The sequence below is a fragment of the Castor canadensis genome, chromosome 2, assembly GCF_047511655.1.
Source record: "Castor canadensis chromosome 2, mCasCan1.hap1v2, whole genome shotgun sequence".
Classification (NCBI taxonomy): Eukaryota; Metazoa; Chordata; class Mammalia; order Rodentia; family Castoridae; genus Castor; species Castor canadensis.
The window spans coordinates 187508539-187520676 of NC_133387.1; the positions used below are offsets into that span (position 1 = coordinate 187508539).

General features: G+C 41.6%; 1 protein-coding gene across 9 annotated transcripts in view; it reads left to right on the plus strand.

Moving 5' to 3' along the window:
- The window catches only part of Usp28 (ubiquitin specific peptidase 28), a 62712-nt gene that overhangs the window by 48856 nt on the left and 1718 nt on the right, over window positions 1–12138 (plus strand). For 5 of the 9 annotated variants that reach the window (XM_020183740.2, XM_020183741.2, XM_074066696.1 and 2 more), the window contains 9 exons: window positions 3797–3991; window positions 4669–4808; window positions 4945–5130; window positions 6294–6389; window positions 7078–7256; window positions 7372–7450; window positions 8572–8651; window positions 9269–9392; window positions 11241–11436. In XM_020183740.2, coding sequence (XP_020039329.1) covers window positions 3797–3991; window positions 4669–4808; window positions 4945–5130; window positions 6294–6389; window positions 7078–7256; window positions 7372–7450; window positions 8572–8651; window positions 9269–9392; window positions 11241–11436 — 1275 coding nt within the window. The remainder of the gene's footprint in view (window positions 1–3796; window positions 3992–4668; window positions 4809–4944; window positions 5131–6293; window positions 6390–7077; window positions 7257–7371; window positions 7451–8571; window positions 8652–9268; window positions 9393–11240; window positions 11437–12138) is intronic. The other 4 variants (XM_020183743.2, XM_020183744.2, XM_020183745.2 and 1 more) reach the window with 2 other exon arrangements.

Below are 12138 nucleotides of genomic sequence, written 5' to 3' on the forward strand. Positions count from 1 at the left end.
CCAAGATTCAAATCCAGTTCTGACTCCTAATTCTATCCCATTTCACCTTACATTATTCTCTTTCTTTCCCATCTCCGTGAGAGGTCTTATGACCAGCATTTTACATGTAAGGTGGTAGAAGGTTTTTCCTTTTGATACTTGACTTTACTGTGATCCATGAGAAAGCACGCAAAGCATTTTGTCCAGGACTACATTGTCTTTCTCCCTTACCAGTGTGGTTGGGGAACAGGAAGTAGAAGGAATGGTCATTTAATAATCAGTAATGTTCAGAATTGTGTATTTAGCTTGGTATGTAGTACACTCCTGTAATCCCAGCAATCTGTAGGTTGACATAGGAAGGTCACAAGTTCACAGTTATCCTAGGCTGCATAGTGAGACCCTGTCTTAAAACAAGCTGGGACATTATACTTAACAGAGAAAAACTGAAACCATTCCCTCTAAAATCAGGAACCAGACAAGGATGCTCACTATCTCCACTCCTATTCAACATAGTACTGGAATTCCTAGCCAGAGCAATTAGGCAAGAAGAAGGAATAAAAGGAATACAAATAGGTAAAGAAACTGTCAAAATATCCCTATTTGCAGATGACATGATCCTATACCTTAAAGACCCAAAAAACTCTACTCAGAAGCTTCTAGACATCATCAATAGCTATAGCAAGGTAGCAGGATATAAAATCAACATAGAAAAATCATTAGCATTTCTATACACTAACAATGAGCAAACGGAAAAAGAATGTATGAAAACAATTCCATTTACAATAGCCTTAAAAAAAAATCAAATACCTAGGTGTAAACCTAACAAAAGACGTGAAAGACCTCTACAAGGAAAATTATACACTTCTGAAGAAAGAGATTGAGGAAGACTATAGAAAATGGAGAGATCTCCCATGCTCATGGATTGGTAGAATCAACATAGTAAAAATGTCAATACTCCCAAAAGTAATCTACATGTTTAATGCAATTCCCATCAAAATTCCAATGACATTCATTAAAGAGATTGAAAAATCTACTGTTAAATTTATATGGAAACACAAGAGGCCACGAATAGCCAAGGCAATACTCAGTCAAAAGAACAATGCAGGAGGTATCACAATACCTGACTTCAAACTATATTACAAAGCAATAACAATAAAAACAGCATGGTACTGGCACAAAAACAGACATGAAGACCAGTGGAACAGAATAGAGGACCCAGATATGAAGCCACACAACTATAAGCAACTTATCTTTGACAAAGGAGCTAAAAATATACGATGGAGAAATAGCAGCCTCTTCAACAAAAACTGCTGGGAAAACTGGTTAGCAGTCTGCAAAAAACTGAAACTAGATCCATGTATATCACCCTATACCAAGATTAACTCAAAATGGATCAAGGATCTTAATATCAGACCCCAAACTCTAAAGTTGATACAGGAAAGAGTAGGAAATACTCTGGAGTTAGTAGGTATAGGTAAGAACTTTCTCAATGAAACCCCAGCAGCACAGCAACTAAGAGATAGCATAGATAAATGGGACCTCATAAAGCTAAAAAGCTTCTGTTCATCAAAAGAAATGGTCTCTAAACTGAAGAGAACACCCACAGAGTGGGAGAAAATATTTGCCAACTATACATCAGACAAAGGACTGATAACCAGAATATATAGGGAACTTAAAAAACTAAATTCTCCCAAAACTAATGAACCAATAAAGAAATGGGCAAGTGAACTAAACAGAACTTTCTCAAAAGAAGAAATTCAAATGGCCAGAAAACTCATGAAAAAATGCTCACCATCTCTAGCAATAAAGGAAATGCAAATTAAAACCACGCTAAGATTCCACCTCACCCCTGTTAGAATAGCCATCATCAGCACCACCACCAACAACAGGTGTTGGCGAGGATGCGGGGGAAAAAGGAACCCTCTTACACTGTTGGTGGGAATGTAGACTAGTACAACCACTCTGGAAAAAAATTTGGAGGCTACTTAAATAGCTAGACATCGATCTACCATTTGATCCAGTAATACCACTCCTGGGGATATACCCAAAATACTGTTACTCCAGAGGCACCTGCACACCCATGTTTATTGCGGCACTATTCACAATAGCCAAGTTATGGAGACAGCCAAGATGCCCCAGCACTGATGAATGGATTAAGAAAATGTGGTATCTATACACAATGGAATTCTATGCAGCCATGAAGAAGAACGAAATGTTATCATTCGCTGGTAAATGGATGGAATTGGAGAACATCATTCTGAGTGAGGTTAGCCTGGCCCAAAAGACCAAAAATCGTATGTTCTCCCTCATATATGGACATTAGATCAAGGGTAAACATAACAAGGGAATTGGACTATGAGCACATGATAAAAGCGAGAGCACACAAGGGAGGGGTGAGGATAGGTAAGACACCTAAAAAATTAGCTAGCATTTGTTGCCCTCAACGCAGAGAAACTAAAGCAGATACCTTAAAAGCAACTGAGGCCAGTAGGAAAAGGGGAACAGGTACTAGAGAAAAGGTTAGTTCAAGAAGAATTAACCTAGAAGGTAACACCCACGCACAGGAAATCAATGTGAGTCAATGCCCTGTATAGCTATCCTTATCTCAACCAGCAAAAACCCTTGTTCCTTCCTATTACTGCTTATACTCTCTATACAACAAAATTAGAGATAAGGGCAAAATAGTTTCTGCTGGGTATTGAGGGGGTAGGGGGGAGAGGAGGGGGTGGAGTGGGTGGTAAGGGAGGGGGTGGGGGCAGGAGGGAGAAATGAACCAAGCCTTGTATGCACATATGAATAATAAAAGAAAAAGGAAAAAAAAAAAACAAGCTGGGAGCTGGGGGCTCACGTGTATAACCCTAGCTACTTGGGAGACTAAGATTGGGAGGATCACAGTTCAAGGCCAATCCCAGCAAATAGTTCAGTAGACCCCAAATATAACCAAAATAACCAGAGCAAAGTGGATTTGAGGTGGCTCAGGTGGTGGAGTGCCTGCTTTGCAAGTTTGAAACCCAGAGTTCAATACCCAGTCCTGCCAAAATAAACAAAAAAAGAAAAGAAAAGAAAGGAAGGAGGGAAGGGAAGGAAGGAAGGAGATTGCATATTTATAGTATGAAGGCACAAACTTGGTGAAGATGCTTGGGGAGTTCTTGTACACACTGTTGGTAAAATACAGCAGCCTTGTTATTGCCTGCACTGTACATTTTATATTATAAAACCAAACAAGTGGAAACTGTCACCTGCTTAGTGGAAAGGCTAGTTAGTAGCAGCTAGTGAATATATGCATACGTCCTCGATAGATTTGGCATTTCTCATCATAACTTTTTATTATGGACCATATGACCACTGGTTTATAATTTCTTTCTGTTTGATTGTGTGAAACTTGAGAGAAGTATAAATGCCTTGAAATTCATATCTAGCCTTTTTGATATAGGAGTATATTCTTATCAATAATATCAATGGTTAAATTCATAAAACTATTTAGTTTGAAATTTCTACTGAATCTATTGATTTCCTAAGTTTCTAAGAAATGTTTGGTTCATCCAGTGATTTACCAGGATTAGGTTGTCATTCATTCATTCATCCAGTCATCCAACAGATATTTAAAAGTGCCTATTTACTATATGCCAGGCACTATTATGGGTGTGCTTTGCTTATTGGTCTCATATCATTGGTCTTCCTGATGAATTACGCATGTATGTATTTTTAGTTAGCAACAAGAAAAAAAGGATGAAATGTTGGGCTCTCCTCCTGTTTAGAAACTACCTACCTTTTTCTGGGCGGTACTCCATTTAACTCTGTCTCTGTTTTTCCTCAGAGTCAGCCCCCAGTGAATCAGATCAGATGATGGGAGAAGTGGAAGCTCTGTCTGTTGAACTCAAGCATTATATTCAAGAAGATAACTGGCGGTTTGAGCAGGAAGTAGAGGAGTGGGAAGAAGAGCAGTCTTGTAAAATCCCTCAAATGGAATCCTCTAACGGCTCAACATCACAGGATTTCTCTACATCACAAGGTATCTGAGAAGGGTGTGATGTTGGTGATGTAGTAACACTCATGCTGTACCCCTACTCCCTGCCAGCCCTGTACCTCAGCCTGCCGAGTGACACCAGTCTTCACAGTATGTTTAATTTATAGTTGGTATGGCACAACCTGATAGAATGAACAATGGCTTTAGAATGTGATTTCTGATGAGCAGAAATAATACCAGAAAGACTACCTGTGCCTTACATGTATAGGCTTACTCATTCCCCAGGTTGTAGAGAAACTGTGATGAATTAAAAACTGTTCTCCAAAGGAGATCTTCCCAGCAAATGGTTGTATATAGGAAGCCTCCGTTTGTTTACTTTGTTTCACCCCGTCCCCCCGTAGGATTTTATTATGTAGCTAAGGCTGGCCTTGAACTTTCAACTCTTCTGCTTCGGCCTCCCATGTGCTGGGATTATAAGTGTGTACCACCACGCCTGGCTACAGGAAGTCTTCTTGGCATAGAGATGACAAGTTGGGAGCATAGTAAATTTCAGATCTTCAGTGGTTTCTTTCTAAATAGCCTTTTCTTGTAGTTACCAGTTTCTAGGGGAATTTTGCACAGAATTTAGAAGGATTGTGTATTCAAGTCCCACCTGCCTATTACCGGTGTGTTACAGATGATATTAACCATCAGATGCTAATGCCTTTGTGCAATTTTGTCAGAGCCTCCAGCAGCCTCTTCTCCTGGGGCTCGCTGCCTGTCATCTGAGCATGCTGTGATTGTGAAGGAGCAGACTGCCCAGGCCATTGCAAACACAGCGCGTGCCTATGAGAAGAGTGGCGTAGAAGCAGCACTGAGTGAGGTGAGGCCGATGGGGAGCCCAGGTTCAGGAGGGCCTGGCCCTCCGCAGCGATGCCAGCTTTCTCACACTGCTCTGTTCTGTGTCTCTGCGGCACTTAACCATCCCTTTGTATTTCTCCTCCATTCTGCTGCCACAGCCTAAGGAAGCTGAACCTGAGAGGTCCGTGCCCCAGGAAACAGACCTTGCAGAGCAGTCAGAGCAGCCCCAGAGGGCTATTGATGCAGAATCTGCTGCCCAGCCTAATTCTGAGGTCTCTGAAGTCGAGATACCCAGTGTGGGAAGGATTCTGGTTAGATCTGATGCAGATGGCTATGATGAGGAGGTACAGAGATGAGTGCAGGAAGCAGCTGTTTGTTGTCAGTCTTGTATTTCCTTCTCATGTGACTGCATATTCCTTTTTAAGGTGTTTGGCAATAGATACTATTTTCTCATTAAAACAAATAATTGACAAGAAGGCCTGTTTGGTTTGGATCTTATTTATCATTTATTAAAAGACAGTCACAGTCTTGTTCCCGTTGTGCACTGTCTCTGTGTGTATGTCCACCCAGGCTTACTTTTGTGGGGGCTGCTGCAGAGTCTAGTTGGCTCAGAAAGGTATTGTGGATTAAAAATGACCTTCTGGAGAGTCTTGTTGTTTGTTTGTCTTTTTGTTTTTCTTTTTGTTTTGTTTTGAGACAGGATCTGACTGTGGCCCAGGCTGGCCTCAAACTCACAATCCTCCTTCCTTAGCCTCCCAAGTGCGGGGATTATAAGTGTATACCATAATGCCTGGCTGAGAATTTTTGTTTTTGATATTAGTCCATTATGTTTCCTCCATATAGAAATTATCAGTTGTCCATGAGTAAAACAAGTGTAGATTAAAGTTGACGTTGTTTTAATTCTAAATCTTTGGCAAGAAGCTGCAGAATCTCAAGTTATTCATAGTCTATCTCCTCTCTGATTGCACTGCACAGTAACAGTCACAAATCCCGTCTCTCAGAGTTCTCTTCTTTCCTATGGGGTATTTTGTTTTTAGTCATTGGAAGATTTTTGTTTATAGAGTCATGTTTGTATAGCTCATGGTTTCTACACTATTTGTAATATACCATTCATCCTAGTAAAACTCGAAAATATTTGTGTATTTAAACTATATACTCAGAATTGCAGAACTAAATTGGGATTCTGAGCTCAGATACTTCCCTCTGAGAAGTAAATAACTTAATTATTCGGCTGTGCCATATTAAGATATTTTTGGACATCTATGCAAAATTTGAACATGTAGTGTAGGGCTAGTTTGTCTTGGGCAAGGTGTTGACGTTATGTAGGGGACAGAGGTGGTGCATGCCTGTAGGAACAGGGTATGAAACTTGACTTGCAGTCCATGCTGGCCAAGGGACACATTGCTTTACTTCCCTTCCACTCTGTTCACCTTGCTTTCATACAGTCTTCTTTTGATCCTTTCTTCTCTCCTTTTTTCTCTCTGTGTTTTGTGCCCTCTTGTGGTAGGTGATGCTGAGCCCTGCCATGCAAGGGGTCATCCTGGCCATAGCTAAAGCCCGTCAGACCTTCGACCGAGATGGGTCTGAAGCAGGGCTTATTAAGGTATCTTTGTTTTAAAGATTTTAATTCTTATAACCAGGTATCAGAATGTTAGGACAGTGCTTCTATAAACAGTGGGTGGGATTAAAAATGTCCTTCATTAAAGCAAAACTTAAAAGTGTTTTAAGTTTTAAGCCTACAATACTGTTGGCTTCTCTTCTGGGCACTAAGCACACCTCAGCTAGCAGTGCCACACTGTCACACTCGCCTCCTGGGGCTGCTGTTGTTACTGCTAGAGGTGTCCATTAATAAAGCTGACTGAGATTTTGCCTTTGTCGTTTGAGCACCTTCATATACAAAATACGCCATGCTTTTAAGGTATTTGAATAAAGTTTAAGATACTTGAGAAAAATTGCGTTTGTGTGGATTTTTTAAAATCCAGAACATTGCACTAAGGTATATACCTGCAACAATTAAAACTTAGTATTTCTTTTTTCAAGAACTTCATGAGAAAAATGAGTTTGTTATGAGTATAGTCTGTCTTTGTTGCCAGAATGCTAGAAGAGTTTCATCCTTTATGATAATGCCTACAACTCTAAGATTTCCTAGTTGCTTTTATAATCCTTTGATAGGAAGAATTCCTTCTGATTGTCATGGCGCTGTGAGACCCTTTAGCCTTTAGGTGTCAATTTCCGTGTGCACAGAAGTCCACAATCCTCCTGTCTCTGACCATTGATTCTGTCTTCAATAGGCATTCCATGAAGAATACTCCAGGCTCTATCAGCTTGCTAAGGAGACCCCCACCTCTCACAGCGACCCTCGACTTCAGCATGTCCTTGTCTACTTCTTCCAAAATGAAGCACCCAAAAGGGTAGTGGAACGGACCCTTCTGGAGCAGTTTGCAGATAAAAATCTTAGCTATGATGAAAGGTGAGAAGGGAACACACAGGTGCTCACCCTCCACTGATCTGACTAGACTAATGTCTCTGAGGGGCACGTTTTTCCCTGCACCCTTTCACTGCTTTCTAAACTTTGTCCCACACAGATCAATCAGTATTATGAAGGTGGCTCAGGCTAAACTGAAGGAAATTGGTCCAGATGACATGAATATGGAAGAGTACAAGGTGAACCCTTTTTTTGTTGTTGTTGTTGTTTTAATCTACAAAGCACATACATTAATTCTGGAGGCAATTGATGCTTTCAGCAAAGGTAACGATTTTGCGTTTTCATAGACAGACTTTTCCTCCCCACTAGAGACCTAGGAAGAATGGATACGCAGTCTTTTCTTGTCTTCCAGACTGCTCCGCCCCCTGTGCAACGCACCTATGCCATTTCCCTCAGCACGCACTTGAGTCCTAAGAATAAAATTCTTGAAATCACACAGTTTTTAAAAAAATGACAGTTTTATAGTGTACATTAATATACATACAGCTACAAATTTTTTTTAAATGCCATGGCATTCTGCATAAACAATGTGTTAGGCCATCAAGTTGTGTTCAGCATACTCACTGAGCTGGAGGTTGCTTTGTGTGACTTGGAACAGCCTTGTCCTTCTGTCTTCCCCAATCTGCATGGTCTTAGCAGTATTTGAGAGGTCATCCATTTATACCAGAGCTGAATGACTTTGACACGGGTGTTGGAAATTAGAATAAATTCTAAAGTTAATGTGGAGTAAATTATTTGTGCTCCCTAGTAGAAGGAATAGAACATTGAAAGTTAAGATCAAGGGCCTGGTGTGTTACTCATGCCTGTAATCCCAGCTACTTGAGAAGTTGAGATAAGAGTTAGCCGTGGTTCAAGGCCAGTCTGGACAAAAAGTTAGCAGGACCCTATCTCAAAGAATGAGTGTGGCGTAATGGCATACATCTGTAATCCCAGCTGCCTTGGAGGCATAGGTAGGAGGATCACTGTCCAAGACTGACCTTGAACAAAAGTGATAGACTCTATCTGAAAAAGATTTAAAGCAAAAAGGTCTGGGGGCATGGCTCAAGTGGTAGAACTCCTGCCTAGCAAGCACAAGGCCCTGAATTCAAATCCTTGTACCAAAAGAAAAAGGAAAATTAGGGTTGTTGGTGGACTTCTATTCTAAATGTTGAGTAGAGTTTTTTTGTTTGAAAGTTTGTGTTTTTGTCTTGGTACTTGGCCAGATGTGCTCAAAAAATGTACTGAATGTGAAACTCACAAGTGACAAGTGCAGCAGTACTTTATTGGGAACAAATCGGTAATGGTAGTTCTTCTTTTACAGAAGTGGCACGAAGATTACAGTTTGTTTCGGAAGGTGTCCGTGTATCTCCTAACAGGCCTGGAGCTCTATCAGAAAGGAAAGTATGTTGGCCTTTTATTTCACTGACACTGTTGGTGAGGCCACTGCTACTTGCTGCTGCCTACCCAGAGAAACTAAGGATCACAGCCGTGCATCACCACCCTGTCTGTCATACACAGTGTGGTCACACACTTTTACTCTTTCCAGAGCATCCTTTTCTCTTTTTTTTTTTTTTTTTTTGTCCTTCACATAGTAGTAGACTTGTTAGTGATGAGATATACTGTGCCAGACTTTCTTTGTGACAAGTGTAGATGAACTCAGAAAATGAATTGTTAAGTTGGTACAGACTCCGTGAGTATCTAGTCCCCTTCTTTGTTTTAGAAATGGAAAAACTGAAGCCCAACGAAGTTCCTGATTTGCCTTGAGTTTCTTGCCTAATTTGTAGAAGAGCTGAGACTGACTGTGGTCTTTGGCCCCAGACTTTTCCCAGTACTCAGTGCTGACTCCATCTTTAAGACTTCCATAATCACAGCCAAGTAGATTCTTATGTTAGGGAGCCCTTGATTTTTCGCAAAAGACATCTCAACTGTGGTTGATCTCCCATCCTCTCCTCCCCTCCCCCCTCTTTTGTTTTTTTCCCCCAAGTACTGGGGCTTGAACTTCTCTTCCATTTTCTAAGGTACCAAGAAGCACTGTCCTACCTGGTATATGCCTACCAGAGCAATGCTGCGCTGCTAATGAAGGGGCCCCGCAGGGGGGTGAAGGAGTCGGTGATCGCGTTATACCGGAGAAAATGCCTTCTGGTGTGTATCATTTGTAAAGCCTGTGTGTGTGTGTGTGTGTGTGTGTGTGTGTGTGTGTGCGCGCGCGTGTGTATGTGTGCGTGGGTGTGTGTGCATGTGTCTGTGCGCACGTGTGTGTGCGCGTGTGTGCATGTGTGTGTGTGCGTGGGTGTGTGTGTGTGTGCGTGGGTGTGTGTGCATGTGTGTGCGCACGTGTGTGTGTGCGGATGTGTGTGCATGTGTATGTGTGCGCGGGTGTGTGTGTGTGTGTGTGTGTGTGTGTGTGCAGGTGTGTGTGTATCTCTGCTTGCCCTTTGAAATCACGTTGAGATGTAACAAACAAAATATCTCTAACACATTTTAGATTTTTTCCAAACTCTCAGGGGCAGTTCTACATTGGGATAGGTTCTTTTACCTTACTTTAAGTGAGCATCATTTTTGTCAGCCCCTGAGAGTGGAATCAGCTGTTCTTTCTCTTTGCCCTTCCTGTGTTCCTGCATTACCACTTTCACCACATTGCTTCTCTACCACGTTGTGAGTTGACTGAGCCTAGCTCCTCGTCTTACTCAGCTGTCTCTTCTAGGTCTGGCAGGAAGTAAGCTTGTAATGAATACATGTTCAAGGAATCAGGATTTTCCCGTGTTCCCTACTGTGCTAGTAGCATACGATGTACATGTAAGCAACTCCAGTTTTATAAAAAGGTTACAAAACACGAGCACTGGCCCTGCTGTCCTCTTAACATCTTGTCACATATCAGCGAAGGCTGGACCTACCCTGCCCCATTTTGCGTTTGGCAGCCACATGGAGAAGGAAAGGCAAATGTAATCCATGTTGTGCTTGTCCTTCAGAGAACTATGAAGAGACAGCAGATTGTGTGTGCACTTGTGTTTATTTGCCCTGACACTCAGCAGATTTGGCTGTCCCAGGGGAAGTCAGTCATCATTTTCACCACTGTCTTGGTCTTTTTAATACCAAATGGAAGCTGTAAGTCATGATGTACGTTGATCGCAACAGCTTTGTTTGTGATTTACACTTTGACTTCTGTGTCAGTTACAGGCGTGGCAGAGCTACCTTGAAGCTGAAAAAATGCATTGTAGATTTGCTGATGTGAATTTTATTAGAGCCATGCTTTTACATTTTAAATCGCCAAATACAGATGGACAACTTGAATATCTTATCTCCCACATAGTGCAGTAATGGGGACGATGTAGTCTTTTCATCACTGGTTCTTAAACTGCAGTGTGTATCAGAATCAGGAAGGGAGCTTTGAAACAGTGGCAGTGCCCAGGCCCCTCCTCAGACGGTTTAACGGCGTATCTGGGGAGGGCTTGCGCATCAGTTTGTCTCCTGCAGGTGATTATGAATAGGTCTCCTGGTTAAGCATGAATCTGACTGTAAGTTTAGGCCAGTGGGTCACAAACTTGGCTGCATTAACCTCACTGGGAGCCTTTATAAAATCTCGATGCCCGGGTCACCACACCCTAATTAATTCAGCATATCTGGGGTTGAACTGGGTTTCCGTGGTTTTTATTTTTTTGGTGAGACTGGGATTTGAACTTAGGACTTCAGCACTTGCAAAGGAGGCTTTCTACCACTTGAGCCACATTTCCAGTCCATTTTGCCGTGGTTTATTTGGAGATAGAATCTCCTGAGTTATTTACCAGGACTGGCGTTGAACCTTGGTCAGCCTGCCAAAGTAGGTAGGATTATAGGTGTGAGCCACTGGCGCCTGGCCATCAATGGTTTTTGAAGTTTTCTAGGTGATTCTGATGTACAGTCAAGTGTGGGAAGCACTTGTTTAGACTTTTATTAAGTGGATACTTATCTTTTTGAGCATTTTTCTCCCCCTATTCTGCTTCTTGTCTGTAGGAACTGAATGCCAAAGCAGCTTCTCTTTTTGAAACGAATGATGACCACTCTGTAACAGAGGGTATTAATGTGATGAATGAGCTGATCATTCCCTGCATTCACCTGATCATCAATAATGACATCTCCAAGGATGATCTGGATGCAATTGAAGTCATGAGAAACCATTGGTGCTCTTACCTCGGGCAAGATATTGCAGGTATGTTGTTTAGCACTTCTCATCATTTCTAGGGTTTTGTAAATTCTAGAAGTTACAGTGGTCTCCCTTAGTATGGGTCACCAAAGTCCTTAGGGGATTGGAATTCCCCAACCTATATATGAGTTAAATGGGTCTATTATGTGGAAACTAGGGGTGAAAGCCTGGGCTCTGCTACTTTTTTTTCTTTCTTCTGCTTCCTTTTTTTTTTTTTTTGTGATACTGGGGTTTGAACTTAGGGCCTCACACTTGGCTCTACCACTTGAGCCACTCTCCCAGCCCTTCTGCTACTCTTAACCTCTGCTCACCTCCTCTGGCTGCTGCAGCACTTCCATGGGCGACCCCAGCAAGTTCTTTTTGAGAACAGACACTGCAACTTCCATTACTCTCTTATCTGCTGAAATAAACAAAAAACACTTTTGTAGTTTAAAAGTCAAAATCTGTTTATGCAGAATATGATTACTACCTGATGGTGCCTTAACTAAATTTTCCTATGACTCAAAGTTGCAAAACATAAGAATATTATTAATTGTGATAATGTCCAGATTAATAAATCAGTACATGGAATATTCTTGCTTATCAAATCTTCTTGGGGAGGGAGCCTGAAGCCAGATATTTTTAGGCCAGTCCAATACACTTGGAAGGTTGGTGTATATTCTGATATGAATCCTCTTTGTTAGTTTCTTACTGATGTAAAGTTAGTCC